General features: G+C 40.0%; 1 protein-coding gene across 2 annotated transcripts; it reads left to right on the forward strand.

Annotated features, from left to right (window-relative positions):
* Nucleotides 1-212: 212 nt before the first annotated feature.
* On the forward strand, nucleotides 213-16,718 carry TRE1 (trehalase 1). Of its 2 annotated transcripts, XM_010269225.3 has the most exons (12): nucleotides 213-342; nucleotides 467-1,409; nucleotides 9,558-9,677; nucleotides 12,842-12,957; nucleotides 13,099-13,199; nucleotides 13,282-13,391; nucleotides 14,652-14,724; nucleotides 14,839-15,006; nucleotides 15,532-15,619; nucleotides 15,843-15,942; nucleotides 16,027-16,240; nucleotides 16,400-16,718. In XM_010269225.3, exons 2-12 carry the CDS (start codon nucleotides 688-690, stop codon nucleotides 16,484-16,486), a joined length of 1,899 nt encoding a protein of 632 aa, XP_010267527.1. In that variant the 5' UTR covers nucleotides 213-342; nucleotides 467-687; the 3' UTR covers nucleotides 16,487-16,718. The 2 variants fall into 2 exon arrangements, with proteins under 2 accessions (XP_010267527.1, XP_019054546.1); XM_019199001.2 differs by lacking the exon at nucleotides 213-342 and having other exon boundaries at nucleotides 425-1,409.
* The last annotated feature ends 5,830 nt before the right edge of the window (nucleotides 16,719-22,548 follow it).

Below are 22,548 nucleotides of genomic sequence, written 5' to 3' on the forward strand. Positions count from 1 at the left end.
GATTCTGCCAATCAAACAGACTATTCATACCATTCTTGAACATTGAATGGCGTCTCCGACGATTCACTGTTTGTTGAAAAAAATGCTAGCGACCAACGAAAGGGTAGATCATTGGAATATTTTAAAGGTTAAACAAATAGGAAGCATCGTGTTCGTGTATATGCATGTTTTATTGGAAGGTCGGAAGATTTTGCGAGAAGGTGGTGGACCTGGTGGCGATGGAAATGGACGTCGTCGTCGTTTATCTTTATCACGCTCCAGAGTCCTACCCCCAATTGTTTGCTTTTCGAATTATACACTTCGCGGACAAAGTAATCTTTTCCTTCGACGCCACGCGAAATGGTGTGCGAAGATACCTTACTTCCTTGTTGGTTCAACCCAACTCCTTTCTAGAATTTTAGCTCTTTGTTTTGTTGGTATTTTTGACAAAGGTTTGTGTTTGACTGTTTGTTTTCACGTTCAACAGGTCAAAAAACCCCCCTCGTTATTTGCAATTTTCACATCATCGGCCGCCTGCTCCCGCTTCTTATTTTTTTCTCTCTCTTCTGGTAAAATTTGACGTTTTCGTTCGGTTAGCTCAGCTGACTTTGGATCAGAGCCATTCACTCTCGCAAAACCGTCGAGACGACAGTCTAGAGAGGGGAGAAGTGAATTAAAAAAAAAACAAGAAAAGAAAAACGTTGCTGAATGCCTTGGAACGTCAACGATCGCCTCGTCAATAGATCAATTTGTTCAAACTCCTATTATATATTATGTCGCAAGAAGCTCCGAAGTGTTCCTTTTGCCGCGAAGATGGCGAAAATACTTTCAGACCCAAATCGACGCTTCCTTTTCTATACCATTTGCTTCTGCTTCTTCACCACAGGAGTGCTAACCTTGAGTGTACACAAATCTTCCCCTCCCTGCAACTACTCCGATTCAGGTCCCGTTAAACCCTCAATCCCTTTGATTTCCTTCCTCGAACGCGTACAGGAGACTGCTCTCCGTTCTTTGGGCGACTCCAACTTCGATCCAAAGCTTTACGTCGATTTGTCTTTAAAGTTCAACCTTTCAACCACGGAGGAGGCTTTTGATAAGCTACCCAGGTCAGCAAACGGTTCCGTTTCCGCTCGGGATCTGCAGAGCTTCATAGCCTCCTATCTGGGTGATGCAGGCAGTGACATGGTGATCATCCAACCCGTCGATTTCATGCCAGAGCCGCCTGGCTTCTTGCCCAAGGTTGAGAACCCCGTTGTGAGGGCATGGGCATTAGAGGTGCATTCTCTGTGGAAGAATCTGAGCCGGAAGGTCGCCGATGGCGTGAAAGAGAGCCCAGAATTACATACTCTTTTGCCTCTTCCATCGCCGTTCATCATTCCCGGATCTCGATTCCGAGAGGTTTATTATTGGGATTCTTACTGGGTTATTAGGTTCGTTGCCCTTCTCCGTCAGCATCTCTTTTATTTATTATTTTGTTCTCTGGCTCCAAGCAAAGTCATTTTGGATATCCTGAAAATTTATACAGACTACACCACATATATCCTTAGACTTCGCAACTGAATGTTGTAATCTCATTTGTTTGGCTTCAGGCTCTAGATTACCCCCAATCCTTTTTATTGGTTCATGGTCATATTGGTTACTTAAAGTTTGCTGGGAATATTAAGACCATGAACCACAAATGCTCTCTGGGACCATGTGGTTGGGTGGGATAATGTTCTCAAGCATCAAAATTACACATTGGAAATACCGCACTCAGACCTTGTATTGCTTCACGTCTCTTTGCCTACACTTGTTGCATAAGTTGTCTTGAAAAACTTCTGAATTACTTTAACAACACCAAACATGCTTCTAGCTGGTGATGTCATGGAGCCTTCAAAGCTGAAACAGGTTCCGGCTCCTCTGTATTCTGAAATCCATGGCATCAATTACTTCTAGTGGCACCCTTAATGTAATGCTTTTCTACATAAAATTGGAACATATTACACCCTTAAAAGGACTTGTTAAAGTATTATTGTGGCAATTTTTACCTCTACATCATCTTCCCTCTTCTTCTTGGAAGATTGATAAATGATTAGGGCAGCCCACCTGCAACCAAAGAGGGAAAGAAAACAATCCCAAACACTAGACAGAAATCTACAGGAAATTAGTAAGTGATAAGCAAGACTGTTAGGATCAAATGATCACTTCAACTTGAAGTTTGTGGGAGAGAGAGAGAGAGAGAGAGAGAGAGGCCGTTGTTAGGGAGACGCATTACCTCCTTGGCTGAAAAAGGGCTGAAAAAGGGAAGAATTGAAGATGGGAGAATTTGTGGAGGTAGGCCATTGGAAAAAAGCTTTGAAGATTGAAACTAAGGAGCTCCTATTTGAGGAACTGAGATTAAATGTCAGCTGAGCTTGAAAATCAGGGAAGCAAAGAGAGGGATGGTGTTGTTAGAAGGTTTGGGGGTAATTGAAGGGTTCAAGGAGTTTGTGGAAGGTGCAAAGGCAAACAAAATAGTTGGAAAGAGTTTCTCTCAGAAACTGGAAGAATGTCTGTTGTAGAGTGTAAGAGAAACCTTAAAGGTTATTTTATTTCCTTGACAGAATTTTTTGGCAAGGGTAGAGAGCAGATGGTCTGCTTCCCAGAAGGAAGGAAGAGTCAGGGCTGGAAGGCAGTTCATGGCGCCTTATGTGAACTGCTGCAATGCTTGGGTGCTAGAAGAGAAGTAACAGTTAAAAAAGGAAGATAAGCAGTTCTAATAGTTTGGTGAGCAATAATAAGCAAGAGACTCTTTTAGTGATAGCTGGGGCAGGTAAATACAGAATGGGAGTAAAACATACAGAGAGGTGACTGGGAAAGTAAACTGATAGTTAAAGTTTCAGCTCACATTCTAGACTGGAGGAAAGTTGCAGATCTGTTAACAGCAAGTTTAAAGTTGAAGAGCACGTTTATTTTAACACCTTTTGAGAAGGACAAGGCTTTGCTGGATCTGCTTGAGAATAGAGTAGAAGTTGAGGCATTAAATATCCAAGCTAAACTTGGAAATTTCACAGTTTCAAGATGGTGTCCGGGATCAAACTCCAAAGATTTCTTTGTTGAAGATAGAGTGCTGGTGCGTCTCTTAGGCCTTCCCTTTCACTTGTGGAAGCAAGAAACTGCTGAAGCCATTGCTTTGATGTGTGGAGGATCACTAGGAGGTGCCTTTTGGGGAGACCTTTGTTCAGCTTCCATTTTATTGAATGGAGTAAAACCTGAGGAGATTCCTCAGAAGATAGAGGTGCTAGTTGAAGGACAATGTTACTCAGTGTGGCTGGCTTCATCCATTGAATCGGTGCTCTGGAAAGAGGCTCGTAGGGAGGGAGATGAGAAGGTTGAAGAAGAAGAACTGCGTGGCAAGAAAGGGTTGGATGATTCAAACAAGAAAAGAATTTTCACTAAAATGGAAAAACAAATGCTGGAGAAACAAAAAGGTAGCATTCAGGGGGTGGGATTTTCGCGTGTGGAAGCAGTGAACAGTCTGGAGGGTGTCATGTCTTTTGCACAGGTTGTAACCGGCGCCAATCTGACTTTTTTGAACAAGGAAAAGGGGTTGGTCCAGGGAAGAACTGAACCTAGACCTGATAAAACCAAACCGAGCCCGGGCTTGGACGTGCGTGACCTTTTTAAAAGTCACGTGAGCTCGCGGGTGTTTAAGAATGGGCCAAAGCCAAAGCCCATGCGGAATGTTAGTGGTGTTATTAAAGGCCCAAACGGGTCAGCGGGCCCGACCCAGTATGTTAAAAAGACGTGTGAGCCTTTAAAGAATCACGTGATTGGGGTTTCGACGAAGATAGACGATGTTAATGGTCTATCATCATCCCCAGTCGTGAGACAGGGGGGGAAATGTGCGCAACGCCGGAAACCAGAGAAGAAGCAGGCTTTGCAGTGGGTTTCCTGACGAAGTCTGAAGGAGCCTAGTCCCCTGCGACGCTCCTCAGAGAGGCCGAAGCCAAGTTACGCTAGGGGAAGATCTGAAGAGAGGGAAGAGAAGAATGAAGGCTGGGTGTAGTGCAGTGAAGGCGATGAAGAATCGGAGGACCTTTCTGTTGATGGTACTAGCGTGGGCAGTGTAAACGACGAAGGTAGTTGTGTTGGAGGGGACTTGGATGAGTGGAATATTGCAAGCTTATTTCAGGGTGAAGATTGTAATCGGCTTAACTCATTCCCAAGACCACAGAGTGTGCAAGGATTATCAGAAGGGGCAAACCGGGAGAACCGGAAGCAGAGCACGAACACACCATCTAGGGGTGAACCAAGGGTAGAGTGGAAAGATCACCAGGTTGACCAAAGGACAAAAGTACTTCCCAACCAACTCAGGGAGATAAATGTTTACCAACCTCCGGAACAAGAGAGGGAGGCTGGGAATAGTCCGTTTCTAGCTTGTCCATTAGTCCCAGGTAACCAAGTGATTTCGGTTTGTGCTACTAATGTGTCTCCTATGCCTCTGGTTCCAGATTTTGTTTCTGTTCCATGTCCTGTAGCCCATGAATATGCAATCGAGCTAGCAGGCGGCCTCTCCGAGGAGGGGGAGAGGGGAAGGAAGGAATGTGGGAAGGTGCGGGAAGGAAGGTATAGGAGTGAAAAAGTGTGGGAAATCATTGAAAGAGTGTTTAAGGAAGTGGAAGGAAAGCTGATCTGGAGGAGGGAAGGGGAGGAAGGAAGAGGGGAGGGATTAGTGGAGAGGAGGGAAAGGAATGAGGGTAGAGATGGAGAGGATTACAGGGAGAGAGCAGTGAAGGAGGGAGGTAACAGGAAAGGGAGGAAGGATGGAGAGGAAAGAACAGAGGTGAGACCAGAGGATAGGAAGAAAGGGCAGGTGGATAGAGATGGAGGGGATTCTGTAGGAAGGGTAGGGGTGGAGGACTCGGTGAGAGAAGACACGATAGCAGAATTTGTAGGGAAGTTGGGTTGTAGGCTGGAAGATTTGAATGTGTTGAAAGAAAGCTTACAAAAGAGGAAGAAGAAGATCAAAACAAAGAAGAGGAGATTGAGTGAAGTAGAGAGATTGAAGAGAGATGTAGAAGGAGACAAGAAGCTCGGGGTAAAAGGAGATAGAAGGAAAGGGGAAAGTAGTGGGTAAGTGGTAAGGGGTTTTAAAAAGAAGTGGAATGAAGATTCTTAGTTGGAATATGAAGGGAATTGGGAGTGCAAGGAAGAGAGCAACAATAAAAGAGGTAATAAGACGGTATGACCCAGACATTATGTTGTTGCAAGAGTCTAAGAGAATGGAGTTTAATGACAAGTGGGCAAGGAGTGTATGGAAAGCCAGGGGGATTAGCTAGGTGGCTGCTCCCTCGTGGGGTGCTTCAGGGGGGATTGTAACAATGTGGAAGAGGGATGTGGTTGAAGGTCTGGAGGAGTTGATCGGAAAGTACTCGATTTCCATGAAGTTTAAGCAGTAAGAGGATGATTATATGTGGGTGCTCACAAATGTTTACGGACCGAATGACTACAGAGAGAGAAAGGAGTTGTGGGAGGAATTGGCTGATGTTAGAGGGTTGTGGGATGGACCTTGGTGCATGGGTGGGGATTTCAATGTGATCAGATTCTCGGAGGAGTCCAATAAGGTTAATCAGAGGGTGACAAAAAACATGAGGAAGTTTAACAGTTTTGTGGATGCCTTTGAGCTTAAAGAGATTTCCCTAGCCCATAAGACATTTACATGGTCAAATCTCCAATCTAGACCCATTTGCTCTAAGCTGGATAGATTCCTGTTCTCTTTGGATTGGGAAGAACATTGGGGAACTTTGGCTTCTAGAGCTCTCCCAAGGGTGACCTCGGATCACTAGCCCATAGTGTTATGTAAGAAGGAAAGAAGGTGTGGAGGTCCTACCCCCTTTAGATTTGAAAATATGTGGTTACTTCATCTAGGGTTTACTAACAAAGTGAGGAAGTAGTGGCATGAGTGTAACCCGCTGGTGGAATGGGAGGGGATGAGATTCCATAAGAAACTACAATTCTTGAAAGCAAGAATCAAGGAGTGGAATTTGATGGAGTTCGGGAGGATAGAAGAAAGAAAGGGAGATCTGATGGATAAGATTGAAAGCCTTGACTCTAAAGAAGAAAGGGGAGAATTTGGAGAGGAAGACAATGATCTCAGGAGAGATTTGAGAAGACAGTTAGAGGACTGCCTGCACAAGGAGGAAATTAGCTGGAGGCAAAAATCTCGGTGTAAATTGCTGCAAGAAGGAGACAGAAACACTAGGTATTTTCACTCTCTAGCAGATGGCAGGAGAAGGAAGAACTTTATTTCCAAATTGGTAGTAGATGGAGTTGAGTTAGTACAACAAGAGGAGATTGCCAGGGCCTGTGTGGAGCACTTCAAATCTATTCTAAGAAGGCTTGTGAGTAGAAGGGTGTGGGTAGAAGGTTTGGATTGGCCAGATGTAGGGGTGGAGAACAAGAGAAGGTTGGAAAGAAGCTTTAATCTAGAAGAGATCAAGGAGGTTGTGTTTTCTATGGATTAAACAAAAGCTCCAGGGCCGGATGGGATCACAATGGCTTTTTATCAGGACTGTTGGGATATCTTGAAAGATGATCTCTTGCGGGTGTTTTAGGAGTTTTTCAGGAGAGGAATTGTCAATCCGGGTGTGAACTCTACATTTATAGCCTTAATTCCAAAAAAGAAAGATGCATCCCACCTGAAGGATTTTAGGCCAATTAGCTTGGTTAATAGCTTGTATAAGATCATTGCAAAAGTGTTGTCTTTGAAGCTGAAGAAGGTACTGTCAGATATCATCGCACACTATCAAGGAGTTTTTGTGAGTGGAAGACAAATTACTGATAAGATTTTAATTGCTAACGAGAGTGTGGAGAACTTTAAGAGGGATAAGAAGAAGGGAGTGGTCTCTAAGTTGGACCTGGAAAAGGCTTATGACTTGGTGGACTGGGATTTCTTGAGGAAAGTTTTGACTAAATTCGGGTTTGGGGCTAGATGGTGTAAGTGGATCATGGGTTGTGTCCAGAATTGTCATTATTCAGTGCTAGTGAATGGGACAGTGGTAGATTTCTTTCCATCCAATAGGGGTGTAAGACAAGGAGACCCCCTTTCTCCTTTCTTGTTCATTCTAATTGCGGAGGTTTTGGGGAAACTGATTCACATAGCAGATTCTAGGGGGCTCATTAGAGGCTGGAGAGTTGGGAGGGTTGAAACCCCCCTCACTCACAGTTTGCTGATGACACGATTCTGTTTTGTGAAGGCGGTAATGTGAGCTTTATCAGGAACTTGAAGTCGGTGATACAACTATTTGAGCAAACGTCCAACTTGAAGGTTAACCTTGGGAAAAGCTGTGTAGTGGGGGTGAATTTGGAGGAGGGAGAGATCAGGGAGAGTGCTGAAGTGCTGGGGTGTGAAGTTTCGGGGTGGCCTTTGAACTACTTAGGGTTGCCATTAGGTGATAATCCCATGAGAGAGAGTTTTTGGAACCCGGTGGTGGAAAGGTTTGAAAAAAGACTGGTATCCTGGAAAAAGAACTACCTCTCTCTTGGTGAGAGAATTACACTAATTAAGGCCACACTTGCTAACTTACCCATCTTTTTCCTGTCGGTGTTTAAAATCCCAGTGAAGATTGCTAACAGATTAGAGAAGCTAATGAGAGATTTCCTGTGGAAGCCAGGAGAGGAGAAGGGGGATCATAGAGTTAGCTGGGAGGTAGTGTGTAGGAATAAGTCTTGTGGTGGTTTGGGGCTTGGGAGTATTAGGAGAAGGAATATGACTCTGTTGGGGAAGTGGTTGTGGAGGTTTCCTATGGAGAAGGAGAAGCTATGGGCTAGAATAGTGGCAAGTATACATGGATTGGAGCACAATGGATGGGATGCTGGAATCAGAGCTAGGACCACAAGCAATTCTCCTTGGAAAGCCATTCATGACCTGCTACCAGTTTTCTTCCCTAATATCAGGTATGACTTGAATTCCGATAACTCCATAAAATTTTGGGAACAAACCTGGGTGGGGAGCGCCCCTCTAAAGGATCAGTTTCCGTCTTTGTATGCTCTTTTTGATTTGAAAAATGAGCTGATCTCGTCTTTCATCACCCCGTCCTCTTCCACTTCTGGGATTGGGTGGAACTTGGGTCTAAGAAGGGACTTGAGGGATTCAGACTTCAACAGTATTTTGAGCCTTATTGCACTTCTTGATAACGTTGTCTTAGACCCCACTAGGGTGGATTCTAGAATTTGGACACTTACTCCCAATGGCATTTTCTCTTGTGCTTCGTTTTTCAAAGTCTTAAGTCAGTCCACCAGTCCTACCTTCCCCCTTCCCTGTTGGTGAGGTTTGGTGCAGAGCAATACCTTCTAGGGTTGGTAGTTTTTGTTGGGAAGCCTATCTAGAAAGAATCAACACCGGTGATCTATTCCAAAAGAAGAGACCCAATACTTGCTTGTCACCTCAGTGGTGTGTTCTGTGTAAAGCGGATGGGGAGACTGGTTTTCACCTACTGGTGTCTTGCCACTTTGCGAGGTCAATTTGGGATTGGGCTTTCTCCTTATTTGGATGCAGCTGGAATCCTCCATCAGACTTGCAGGGCCTTTTCTCCCCTTCCTTGTTCAGGTGGCGGATAAAAAGGGGAAGGACAATGTAGAGAGGACTAAGGGCTGCAGTATGTTGGACACTGTGGGAAGAAAGAAACTCTAGGATATTCTTAGAAACTCAGAGAGGAGTAGCAGATCTGAGGGCTATCATACATATTAGGGCGGTACAGTGACTGAAATCTTTGGAACTATTTACAGATTACACTGTGGATGAAATGTTGAGGAAGCGGGGTGAAATTGCAAATTGCACACAGACCAAATCAGTAATGAGTGTGGCTTGGACCCCCCCACCTAGTGGATTCTTGAAATTAAACTTTGATGGGTGTAGTAGGGGAAATCCGGGACAATCAGGGATTGGGGGTGTTTTTAGGGATAAAAATGGGGTCATCTCTGCCATGTTCTTAGGCCCAATTGGAGTGCGCGATTCCCTTAGAGCTGAGATCTTTGCAGTTATGGAAGGAGTCCGGAAAGCTAAGAAATTGAACATCAAGAAACTCATAATTGAAGGGGATTCAGAGGTGGTGATAAGGTGGCTGACTAAAGATCAAAATGGTTTATGGAAGTACAATAATGAGAGGAGGAAATTCAAGTGGCTGGTGCGGGAGATGGAAGTTAAGACATATTGGATTAAAAGATCGGCTAATTCCCTAGCTGACGGTTTAGCTAAACAAGGGGCAGAAAGGGATTCACTGTTTTGGGCTAAGCTGTAACGTTAGTGTCTTTTTTTCCTTTCTCCTTTCTTGAAGCTCTTTGTGGCTCTTGGAAGATAAGTGTGTTTGTCTTCCACTTGTAAATTTTCTACTGATGATTTAATGAAAGTGTTATTGATCAAAAAAAAAAATTATCGTGGCAAATTTTAGTTTTAGCTTGGTTTTCTGATCAGCTTCGTCTCTATTATGGAAGAACTTGTTTCAGCATAGTACTTTTTTGTTGACAGTTTAACAATCTTAATTTGTTTCCTTAATCAACATTGGTTATTAAAGTTTTCCATTGCAAAACCTGTCTGATTAAACACACTTGTCTTGCAGGGGCTTGTTAGCAAGCAAAATGCATCAGACTGCAAAGGGAGTTGTTCAGAATCTTATTTCCCTCATAGATAAATATGGTTACGTCTTAAATGGTGCAAGGGCCTACTATAACAACAGGAGGTAATGTTACATCTTTTGTATCCTTTTTTTTTCATTGTATTTGATGCATCCTAGCCTCAGAGGATGTTGGTGTTATTATTCAGTTGTCAGTTACTATTCCTGATCTTGTTTTTGCCTATTAAATCCGGTTATTCAGTTGTCAGTTGTCAGTTGTCAGTTGTCAGTTACTATTTCTTTTTTAATTTAATTTCACTTGTCACAGAACTGTATGATAGATGGTTTAGATGTTTGTTCTGTTTTGTCTTAATGGAGGTTCTTTCTGCTGTCTCTGTGCAGAGACACCCTCCTCATGTCAAACGAGAAATGGTGTCAAATATGATTTCATTTATTTCCAGTTTTATTTTCTGATTACTTTAATGGTTGTTAGTAAAGTAAAAGCCTATTAATTACTAAATAATCAGGATCTGATGTTCTTGTATTTCCATTCTTGATCTAAAGTTGCTGCTGCCTGAGGCGCAAGGCGCAAGGCAAGGTGCACGCCTTTTTAAGAAAGGCCCAAATTACAAAAAAAACGCTAAAAAATAAAAAAAGTCAGAAAATTAAAAAGAAAATGCCAAAAAATATTAAAAAAATTCAAAAAATATTAAGCATAATGTTAATAAAAAATATAAACTTAAATTTTAAAATAAATGTTTTAAAAAACTTATTATCTAAAATTAAAATACATAAGCATAACATGTAAAGTGTATTCAAATGAAAATTTAAAAATAAAAGCAAACATATAAAGCATTTTCAAGCATGTAAAACCCACTATCTCTTTTTCTCCTTAATTGCATTTCTCCAAGAAGCTAATGTGATGTAAAACATATTGCATTCTTGATTCTATGAGTCGCCTTTGTACCATGCCCCTCGAGGCAAGCCCAAACAAATCTATGTTAGGGTCTGAAATTCTTATTTCTCACATAAAAAATAATGATTTAATAACTTTCATTGCCTTTTAAGAAGATATTTTATTGCAATGAATGAATAAACAACATTAGCAAATAGGGGCATGCTTGGGCTGAGGCACAAGGCGCATCAGGCGCATGCCTAGGTGCACGTGCACCTAGGACCTGGGCGAGTATGCGCCTCGCCTGTTCGCCTAGGCTTTAAATCACTGGGAAAAACTATAGAAGAGAAGACCAGAAGCAAGGATTAGATGGAAAACGACTAATCTTGTTAACATGGGAGGTCTTGAACCTCTTTCAAATATTGACAGCCTATTTTTCCCCACTTTCTTCTTTTTCCCAGGGAAATAGCGGTAAGATCCTATCAAGATGTACAGGAATACTGAACTATCAAAGAAAAAAAATGATTGTTTCTAGATGATCTCATTAGGTTTGGATGAGTTGTACATTGATGTTGGACTTTGGATGAGTTTTGACATACATCATGGATGATATTGTTAGGGACATGGAGGCTCATAGATGGTAGCCTTGACATAAAGGATGAGGGTTGCAAGAAATAAACCCTAGATTCTTCCACTTCCTAATTCCACACTGGTAGCTTTTTTAGGGATGATCAAAGTGAAATTTTGATGGTTTACTCAGGTCCTATTAGTTGGGGAGAGTTAACAAGGGCCAAGCTTCTATACTTGCTCAATGGTCTAAGATTGGACTGTTTCATTGGGATATGCTAATCCTGTGGTGGAAGGAGATTCAGTAACTGTAACTGGATGGATGAGAAATGGAGGTTTAGGTCCTTTAGATAACCCCATATTATTGCTTATATTTAGGGGTTTGAGGTTTTGTCTTACTAGGGCAGAGCGGCAGTGGGCATGTCTTTTTTTTTTCTGCTGATTGGGGGGGGGGGGGTATATTGCCCTCATTTTCCTTGGACTCTAAACTATTGTTGTTGTTGTTAGTAGTAGTAGTAGTATTTCAATAAAGTTTCTGATTAATTATCAATGAAAAGATAAAATAAAAAGTACAGACCTATCTGGATATCATGATGGCTGATGTGATGAAGGCTCATCAGATCTGGAGCCCTCTGGAGTTGGGAGAGTTTTCAGGGATGGGGAGGGCAGGATGCAAGCACTTTATTCTGGCCCAATAGGTCTGGGAGATTCCTTAAGGGCTGAAGTTATATCTCTACTTCTAGGTATGAGATTGGCCAAGCAATGGGGATATAAAAACTCTTGAGGTAGAGGGAGACTCTAAACTTCTAATACAAAAAAGCTTGGGTGTATGGACCCTTAGACAACAGATGAGGGAAATACTTTGCCTAGCAAGGGAAGTGGAAGTAATTTTCAAATGGGTAAGGAGATCAGCCAATTCTGTGGCTGACAATTTGGCATAGTAGTGGACTCTCAGGGAAAGCTTATTTTGGGCTGTATTATAAGATTTGAGATTTGTATGGAGTCAACACTCATGCTCTGAGTGGTTGACACTATTGTATTTAACTGTTATTTTAATGAAAGTTACCATTTCAAATTAAAAGAAAAACGAAGGCTCATCAAATCTATGCTAAAGAGCTAAAAAAAGAAAAGAAAAAAGAGAAAACATGCTTGCTGCAATCCTCCTTGCATGAAGAGTAGCTTCTTTTATTTCTTGGTTTCAAATGTATTGTTGGCAGTGAGTGTCCCATTCTATCTTGTTTCAAGTGTATGGCCATTGGCAGGAGTGCTTGAATCACTACAAAACTTCTTTCAAATGTTCGAGTTTTTCAAAACTCAATTGTTATAATTTCCCAATAGGTGAAAGTTTAGTCTGTTTATTGATTTGTAATTCCAAAATACTAAAATATTAGCATACTTGAATAGGGATATAAAGGTCTTTGCCAAATTTATCAATATATATTACATCCACCTAAACTAATTGGATCCTATCATGGTCAAGTCAATCTGCATTCAATCCAATTTAAGAAACGGATTGCATTTCCACTTCAATTTGATTTGGAAATAACCAGATATCTGGACCTGGCTTAAACAAATTGTATTTGGATTTGAATTTGATAAAATCTGACCCAATCACAGCCTTATCCATGACTATCCTTATAGACACCTTTATTGCTCATGTGCAGTATATTCTTGTGTTCAACTCCGAGCAAATAAACAATCCTCTCTTGATAATTTGGCTTAGCTCCTAGAATACGTGTACTTATCGACCTTTTTTCCTTGGGATTCTGTTGGGTCATTCTTTATTTCCTCTTTATTCTGACATAATTGAAGCTTGAACTATGAGCAGCCAGCCTCCACTTCTAAGTTCAATGGTGCTGGACATATACTTGAGGACTAATGATCTGGAATTTGTGAAGAAATCACTTCCTTCACTGGTCAAGGAGCATGGCTTTTGGAACTCAGGTGCCATGGCATCAGTTTTTCGTTCTCACTAGTTTGAATTTCATGACTTCCAATGTGTTTGGTCAATTTTGTAAATTAAGTGTAATGTTTGGATTGCATTGTAGAAACACTGTGCCTAGTCTGAGTTTCTTCTAATTGCAGGCATACACAAGGTGACCATTCAAGATGCTCAAGCATGCACTCACACTTTAAATCGGTACTATGCAATGTGGAACAAGCCCAGACCAGAAAGTTCAACTATTGTAGGTTCTTTACAGCTTATTTAACTTAGAAATGCCTAAAAGCGATGTAATTGATGAATTAGTATTGACTGCATTCTTTCAGGACAAGGAATCTGCTTCCAAGCTCTTGAATGCATCAGAGAAAGAACAGTTTTACCGCCAGGTTGCATCAACAGCTGAATCTGGGTGGGATTTTAGTACTAGATGGATGAGGTGACATTCATTTATCACTTTCCATTGTGGAATTAATTTGTTTTCTGCAGTACCAAAAATCACGTTTTCTGTATGTTGATGTATAATGCACCAATGGCAACTTAGATCTAGGATGCTGTCTTATTGTCTTATTTTTATTATTAGAGATACAGTAAAAGGCATACTTATTGCTTTGTCTTTGAAGCAAGGATCAAAATATTGATATGATATGCCCGTATTGTGTCTGTATAGCTTGATCACGGAGACACATGAATACACTGATACACACAGGGTTGGGGGGTTTTGAAGGTTTGGAATGATAGAAGGCATCCCTATCATTCTGATAAAATAAAAAAGAAAAGCAAGAGTATTGGTCTTATTGATATGTACCGGGCGTATCGGGCGTATCAATATTTTGATCCTTGTTACTAAGAAACCTAAGACATTGTTCAGGACTATATGATATTATTACATTATGAGTGGATATGGCAGATGAGTTCATTTAACAGGACTATATGATATTAAACCTCTTAATATGAGTTATAGATCAAAAGAGGTATGATGATTCATTTATTACTTGATAACCAGATGAAAGGCAAAAAAAAGAAAAAGTGTAAATGAATCATCCAACTAATATTTATCTTGATCTGAGTTATCTTAGATTTTGTTGGAGAATAGAGATGGTGAAGCAAGTGGAGTGCTTCTTATCCACTAAAGAAATAATTTGATTCCATCAATAAAGCACTTCAGAATTAGGAAGAAAGGGAAGAAATTTTACTGTTAGAACAATTACAACAGTATCTGGCTACAACCAAAGTTTACCAAACCAAACTTTTATTTATCAAATTACGACCAGAGTTCACTAAATGGAACTTTTATTCATCGAACAAGCTATTTTAAGTTTTATTTATTAGGACCCTATAGTAGCGCTTGATATCTCTTTACTACTCTGATTCCAACTTGGAAAGTGATCAGGAACAGACTCGTAATTGCTTCAAAACCAAGACAATCCCCTTCAAAACCATAAGGACACTAACTCTTAAATCAATCCTAAATATGCATTACCAATCCTATTAGAAATAAGTAGACCAAAAAGATCTCTGAGGTAAACTCAAAAACTGTAAACTTTTCCTGTCATAGACTTGTCAAATACCACGAGTGCAGAATGTGACTGGGTTATTTACAAGTCTTCCAGAAAATGTCAGATTTTGTTCATTACAATTTAATAATTCATATCAATGTGAATTCATGAATTGTTGAGTCTCAGTATGTTATTTACAGGGATCCATCTGATCTTACAACATTGGCGACAACATCAATTTTACCTGTGGATTTGAATGCATACATACTCAAGGTGAGGATCTGAGAGTATTTATTATAATGGCTTTGATTTAGAGATTAGTCTCTAAGTTGAACAGTATCTGTCTGCATTGAACATGACAAGAGTAGATGAATCTCTTAATCTCAGATGGAGCTTGACATAGCTTTCCTGGCAAGAATTGTTGGGGAAGAACACACCGCAGAAGTCTTCTTGGAAGCTTCCCAAGCAAGAAAAAAGGCAATAGGTTCAATCTTTTGGAATGCCAAGATGGGCCAATGGCTTGATTACCGGCTTACGAGTAGCCATACATGTGAGGTAAAGTGGTAGATTTAGATGTAGAGTTTGACAAGAAATATCTGAACTTAGGCCATGTTTGGGAGTGCTTAAAAATAAGTGCTTATTTGGGCTGGGACCACACCATTAAGCACTTATTGGTGTTTGGGAAATAAGCCCGGAATAAGTGCTTATTTTTTTAAGCCCAAATTTCCAGCTTTTTTTAAGTGCTTATACAATAAGCACTTGTTCAATTTTTTTCTTCCAAAATTATCCCTAGTTGAACTTTAAAATACCAATTATAAAATTATCCGTAGTTGAATTTTATAAAAGTACTTTTCGTAAAAGTGTTTTTTATAAAAGTAATTTACTAAAAGTCCTTCAATGAGGGTATATTTTGAAAATTTGAAAGCAAATGAAGGACCAAGTAGTCACAAATGCTTATTTAAATGCTTATTGGTGGAAAAGACTACCAAATGCCCAATATTTTTTTTTTCATAAGCACTCCCAAACATGGCCTTAAAAGTTCTTTATTTTTCCTGATTTTCTTCCTTTCAATAATTTCAGACAGTTCACAGGTGGGGAGCTCAAAACCAGAATGAGAAAATTTTTGCATCAAATTTCATGCCATTGTGGATTGAGTTGTTTAATTCAGGTGTGATTTTCTGAGATCATTTTCATTACTAATATTAACCTGAATCAAGTTTTTAAGTGGCTAAAAGCACATGTAGACCCTTCTATATATGTCCATAACCCCCTCCTCCCTAAAGAAAAATTCTTCAGTTCCCTCCATATCTAGCACTAGCACAAATTTATGAAGAAAATATGTTCGACAAGCTGAATTCTTCTATGATTTTTTCCATGTCTACATGTGTAAGATGGTCCAATGGTGAAGAAGGTAATGAAAAGCTTCCAGGATTCAGGGTTGCTTCGTGCTGCTGGAATTGCTACATCCTTAACAGAGTCAGGGCAGCAATGGTTAGTGAGTCTTAATGATGTATTGTTAATTTGGAATATGCTTTGATTTCTTTATCAATTGTTCTGATAAAATAAAGATCACAGGGACTTTCCAAATGGTTGGGCCCCGCTTCAACACATGATTGTTGAAGGGCTGTTAAGGTCTGGGTCAAAGGAAGCAATGTCATTGGCAGAAGACATTGCTGTTAGGTGGATTAGAACCAGTTATGCTGCTTACAAAAAGACAGGCACAATACATGAAAAATATGATGTGGAAGCTTGTGGCAAGATTGGAGGGGGCGGTGAATATGTACCTCAGGTAAGCACTGAATTCACTTGGCCACTTGTCTTGATAATCATCCTACCCTTGCTAGGATCAAAATTTATGCAACTTGTGTTGGTGGTTAAGCATGCAATTTGTAAAAGAATGTTGTTAGTAGTACTGATAGACGTTCCTTTGTGGTATAATGTGGTGCAGACGGGATTTGGCTGGACGAATGGAGTTCTCTTGGCATTCTTGGAGGAGTTTGGATGGCCTCACGACCGGAAAATAGATTGCCATTAGGGCATTAGAAAAGGAGTCTTAATACGCATGCTTTCAACATGTGTAAATTATGGTTAGGGAGTAAATGTAGACCATAGTATGCTACCTCATCCTCCATACAATAAAGAGTTCCCCCTCACTATGGAGATCTTCTATCAGAGTTGTTATTCATTCCAACATTGAGTCAGTGGATGTATAGACCAATAAGAGGTTGGCTTGGAATAAATAAAGTGATTGATCGATATTTCTACTAGTTTCAGTTGTTGGGATCTAGAACCTTGGTGCTCAAAAATCACCATGTTACAGCTAGCGTTAATGGTCTGTGAGCCTTCAGATGGACTAGTCCATGTGAGATTTACTCCAGGTGGAGGGGCAGCCACATAAGAATTTTATTGATCAGCCATTATCAAAAGGAAATTGAATTACAGGGGAGGACATAGCTTGCCTTACACCAAGAGCATTTTAAAAAAACGAAGCAAACAAAAATGCACAAATCAGATAAAGCATCACTCTAACTGAAGCACTGGGAGCCGAATATAGTCTTCCTTGATGAAATTCATGAGGTCCCGAGGAAGATCCTGAGAAGAGTGAAACACATGTCTACTTTTTTTCATAATTCCCAGATTAGCAAGGAAGTCTGCACATCTGTTCCCTTCCCGAAGTGTATGAGAAAATTCCCAGGTTAGCAAGGAAGATCTTGAGCCGCATTAGTTCAAGTTTTCTGGTCAATTTACTATGGGTCTGTTTGGTTCACAGTCAGAATTGGAATATGTTTGGTTCAGGTAAGAATCAGAATGGAAATTGAAATCAGCTGGAATGAAATTTCATTTCCAAGGGAGGGAGAGGGAATGGCCATTCCACCAGGAATGGGAATGGGATTCCAATTCTGCCCAACCAAACAGTTGGAATCAGAATGGCCCATTCCCATTCCGATTCCAGACCCTCATTCCCGTGACGTGAATATGTTCTTCCATTGATCGGTCTCTCTAGTCTCCACTCCCTAACGTGCGTATCTCCATGGCTCTGTATTTGGTTTTTTCTCTTGATGGTTCAAATCTCCAACCTTTTAAAAAACATGGCTACACAATTCTTCACCCTTTTCTACTTCATTCTTCTGTATGTTATTCTTCTTCTCTTGTTCTTCAATTTGTCTCTCGTAAACATCTCTCTCTGTTAAAAGTATTGAAGGATGTAAGCTTGCAGATCAACCTCTCACCCTTATTTCCGTCGCAATATTTATGACTACGCTTAATCGCTCCTCCCCTTAATCAGTGGACCTCTAATCTGCCCCCACCCCTTAATCACTACGTAATGTATATGTAATACTAGTAAGGAAAAAAAGTTTGCTGCATCAAATAAAAATCATTTCATTTCAATTTTTCGTAGCACCGGAACTACAGAAACGTCATTAAAAAAAGGTGGAGAGTAGTTTGAGACCGACACATATTGAATTCAGTTTAGATGATGAACCTGCATCTCTTACGATATTGGATGATAAACTTACAAATTTACAATACAAAGCTACAACATCATTCAGTTGGGTTCCCCCACCCCAGATATTAATACAATATTATTTTTCATGTATAATATTAAATAATTTTATACATCTAATTTTAATTTCCAAAAAAACTTGACTTATAGTTGAGCTCGAGCCGAGCTCGAACTTGCGAACTATGAACCGAGCCGAACTTGAGCCTGATACTATTCCTGCAAGCTAAGGTTGAATAGCCAAATATTCGGCGCGGCTCGAATCTATCCCTGCTATTAAGTCCTAAATTTAGCACAGACCTCATTTTGTATTAAAAATTAAAAAAAAAAAAATTGTTTCTTTATATTCTTTGTCCTTGTTACTATGAATAAACTCAGCCTTTTAGAATCGTGTTATTGTTACCGAAAGCCTAGATTTATAAATGAATGACTAAATAAAATATCAGGAAAATTCCTGATTAGTACCTTGTACTTTGGGCCTAATGACACTTTGGTCCCTGAACTTTAAAATGCGACAATTCAGTACCCAAACTTTCATGACGTGTAAATCCAATACCTACCGTTAGCCAATCCGTTAACCAGCCTTTAAGTGGCATTTGAAAAGACACAAATGCCCTTCAAGTATCATCTAATTTTTTTATCAACCATCCAAACATTGATAAGAAATGAACAGTCTAAATCCTTGCCTCTTCTATTCAAGAAAGTTGGGGTCACCAAAATGCCCACTAAGATGTGATCCCAACTTTCTTGAATAGAAGAGGCAAGGATTTGGGATTGTTCATTTTTATCGATGTTTGGATGATTGATAAAGAGAATTAAATGACATTCGAAGGGCATTTGTGTTTTTAAAATGCTACTTAATAGCTGGTTAATAGATTAATTAACGACAGATACTGAATTGGATTGACACATTATAAAAATTGGGGTACTGAATTATCGTATTTAAAGTTCAGGGACCAAAATGTCACTAGGCTCAAAGTACAAGATACTAATTAAAACTTTTTCCTAACATATATTTTTAACTTTCCTAAAAAAAAAAAAGAAAAAAGAATGAAAATTAAAGCAAAAAACTACATCTTCGGTGAAATTCACTTACATTGCCAGTAACAATCAGTAGAAAGGCTATTGGATGTCAAAGAAACCATCTTACAAGCTAGTAGTTGCGCAGAGGTTGACTACAAAGAGGATTGAGTGGACACTGGGCAGACACTAGTTTAGGTCCAAACCAAACAACTTTAGAAAGATTTTGTTCCACATTCACTGATTATAAGTGAAAATTACTTTTCCAAAGTAGAAACACATTTGAGGCCCAAGGTATACAAATCATACAAAAAATGATCATTTTATATATTATATCAACTGATTGCATTTGAAGTGCAGCTTCCTTGCAGTTGCAGGCTAGCTAGTATTAATTCCCACCTAAACTAGCTTTTTTATTTTATTTTGACGGATGCGTCCACTCTTTACACTTTTGTTGGTAATAATGATGTGCAAGCTTATCCAAACTCTAAAACATGGACAGTTATTTATATACAGTTTTGGACCATTGCTGTTATTTCAGTTTACTTTTTTTCTAGATGGAATTAATAATTAATTAACATTTATTTTTTTTTGCAAAGAATTAAGAAGAATCATTTGAGGCACACGCAAGGGAAGCTTTATTCGGGGGGAAGTAGAGAGAGTGCATACAGGGTTTCTAGAAGTATCTTTTTCTTCTTAGTGATATCGAGCCAATCGTGATACACCACGTCAACTTTGTAAACAAGGGACCCATGTTTCAGATCGACGTGGCATATCGATGATTTCAGTAGAGGATTTTGGAAGAACCAAGAAGTCGTCCCTCTAAAACCCAGTCTCCCATATAATGCTAGAAATATATATAGAATAGAAAGGTTATGTTAACAATTAAAAAGAATAATTAAGTAATTAATTAACCAATAAGGCTCCGAGTGGAGTTGGTGATAGATATTAACTTATTAAGATTTAAGACTAGTGCACTTGTTTTAAGTGCATATATGCTTGTTGCAACAGCACCCAAGAGCCAGATTTCAGAATAATAAACAACGTAAGGCTCCATTTGGTTTGTGGAAAGATTTGGGTGGGATGGGATGGAAAAGTATAAAAATTGGACTTTCTAGTGTTTGGTTTTATAGGAAAAATAATAGGAAAAACATGTAACGACCTGGTTCTTCGCCGGAAGAAGAAGAAGAAGAAGGTGAGGGAGGAAGACAGGAAGAATAGGAAGAAGAAGAAGAAGAAGAAGAAGGTGAGGGAGAAGAGAGAAGAGGAAGATGGAGGGAGAGATAGAGAACAGGAAAGGTAGCAGATCGATGGTAGCAGGGTAGCAGATCACCACTGCTTGGTTCTCTTGCCACCGTCACCTCCTCTGCCGCCACCTCTTTAGATTGTCGTTGCTTGGTTCTCTTGCCATCGTCGCAACCTCTGCCGCCGCCTCTTCAAATTGCTGCTGCCTACTTCTCTTGCCATTGTTGCCTCCTCTGCCGCTTCCTGGTTCTCTTGCCACCGCCGCCGCCTCTTCAGATTGCCACTGCCTGGTTCTCTTGCCACCACTGCCGCCTCTGTTTGAATGGGGAAGGCAATGAACAATGGTTTCCTGCCAGTATCTGGTGAAGAAAACAATGGCGAGTAGATCGAGTCGCACTGTTCGCCATCGCTATTTGTCATTGTCGCTGTTCGTCGTCGTTCGTCTTCATCACTGGAAGGCAATGAACAGTGGTTTCTCGAGTTTTCCCACTGGAGTCGCACTGCTTTGGTGCGACCCCAATTCCACATTTTTGGGATCTCGCATCCCACCTTTTTCTCATCCCATTCCTCTATTTCCCCCAAAACAAATAAGAGAATTCTCATCCCCATTTTACAAATCAAACGGAGCCTAAAGAAACGGATAAACCCATTTATATCAAATTATGAAAATAAAGACCCGCACAGCCACAGCCAATCTATCATCGCCCATGTAATCTAAACGTTCCATGTACCTTCATATATTGACTCTTTTCAAAGATATCCATGTCTATGACATGGTGCTTCTTTTATAGGTTGTTTAGCCTGGGCTATGGATTCTCTGATGTCAAACATGGCCACAGAATCTTGTGTCACATTTGATTGAATAGATAGCAACTCTACACCATGTTATCTCTCTCTCCCTCTCTCTCTCTAACTACTAGCAAAGCAAACCCACGCTTATGTCTCAAACAGCAGCAACCTGGCTCAATTAAAGAATAACAAGGGCTTGGGCTGAGGAGGGCTTTTGCAAACTACACATTTCAGTTTCTGCATTGTTATTATGGCTTAGTTTGGAAGGAGTATAAATACAAATATGTAGAGTACAAATTCTTATATTTTGTATTATTTTCTATGTATTTTCACTGTACATATTTGTATTTGTACTCTTTCCAAATTGAGCCTATGGCTCAGTGGCTCAATTTAGAAGGAGTACAAATGCAAATTTATAGAGTGCAAAACCTTGTATTTTGCACATATTTGCACTGTACATATTTGTATTTGTATTCCTTCCAAACTGAGCCTATAAAACTGAATAGTGGGCTCAAATCCTGGAATTATTTGATGGGCCTAAAGTTTGTAATGCGCATATAGAACCGAACCCTATCCTTGTAAAACTTTGAGGAAGCAAGCCTGGGTTCCCTCTTCTCTTTACCAAAAGAAAAAGGGGGAAAAACATTAAAAAACAAAACCTGGGTTTAGTGGGTTCGATCTCCTTGATCTATGACAAGGGCCATAGAGACAAGGCTTATGTCATCGCATATGGATAAAATCCAATTAGAGGGAGTGGGTAGAGAGGCTGAGGTTGGGAATAATGGATACAAGTAGATTCTGGGAATGATAGGAAAACCTTCAATCTACTAGTCTATTCTAGTCTTGTTAACAAATTAAAAAGCTCCCTCCCTGTGAACTTTGAAGAATATATCATATATTATTATTATTAGCATTAGCATTATTTTGTTACTTTTCTTGTTCAAGGAAAAAAGAAAAGGTAAAAAGTGAAAGCCAAAAAGGCAACAGTCGCAATTCCAAAGTCCCAATCCCATGGGCTCAAGAAACATAAGGAACTAAAACCAACCTTGTTGGTTGTTAGTGTATAAAAAAACCACCACCCCACCGACCATACAGGAAAGAGGGTATTTTATCATGCAATGCAATGAATTAAGTAACAGTTCAGTAGTCTAAGGGCGGTGATTATCAAGGCCCTGATTTTAGGGAGGACTGAGGAGGCCCACGGCCGGCCACATTGGAGCCGGGCTTTCACAGAAAAAAAGAGCAGCGTGAGCAATGATTGAAGAATGGGTGTTAATTTTTAGACGACACATGGAGGTAAGCTTTTGATATTAAATGGAAAATGAGAGAGTGGGAGAACTTAACAATGCTATCTATAGATTTGGTCTTTTTTTCTTTTTCTTTTTTTTTTTGTTTTGTTTTGTTAAATTGGGTTTTACGGGATTCGATTCCCTTTAGGCTTCTGCTTAGTCAAAACTGAAATGGGGTTGGTTGGGTGAGTGAGGCCAAAGATCAAATAAATGGTGGATCACTTAAAACTAATCAAAACAAAATACATAGAT

This window comes from Nelumbo nucifera, chromosome 1 (genome assembly GCF_055504915.1).
Source record: "Nelumbo nucifera cultivar China Antique chromosome 1, China Antique-T2T, whole genome shotgun sequence".
Lineage (NCBI taxonomy): Eukaryota > Viridiplantae > Streptophyta > Magnoliopsida > Proteales > Nelumbonaceae > Nelumbo > Nelumbo nucifera.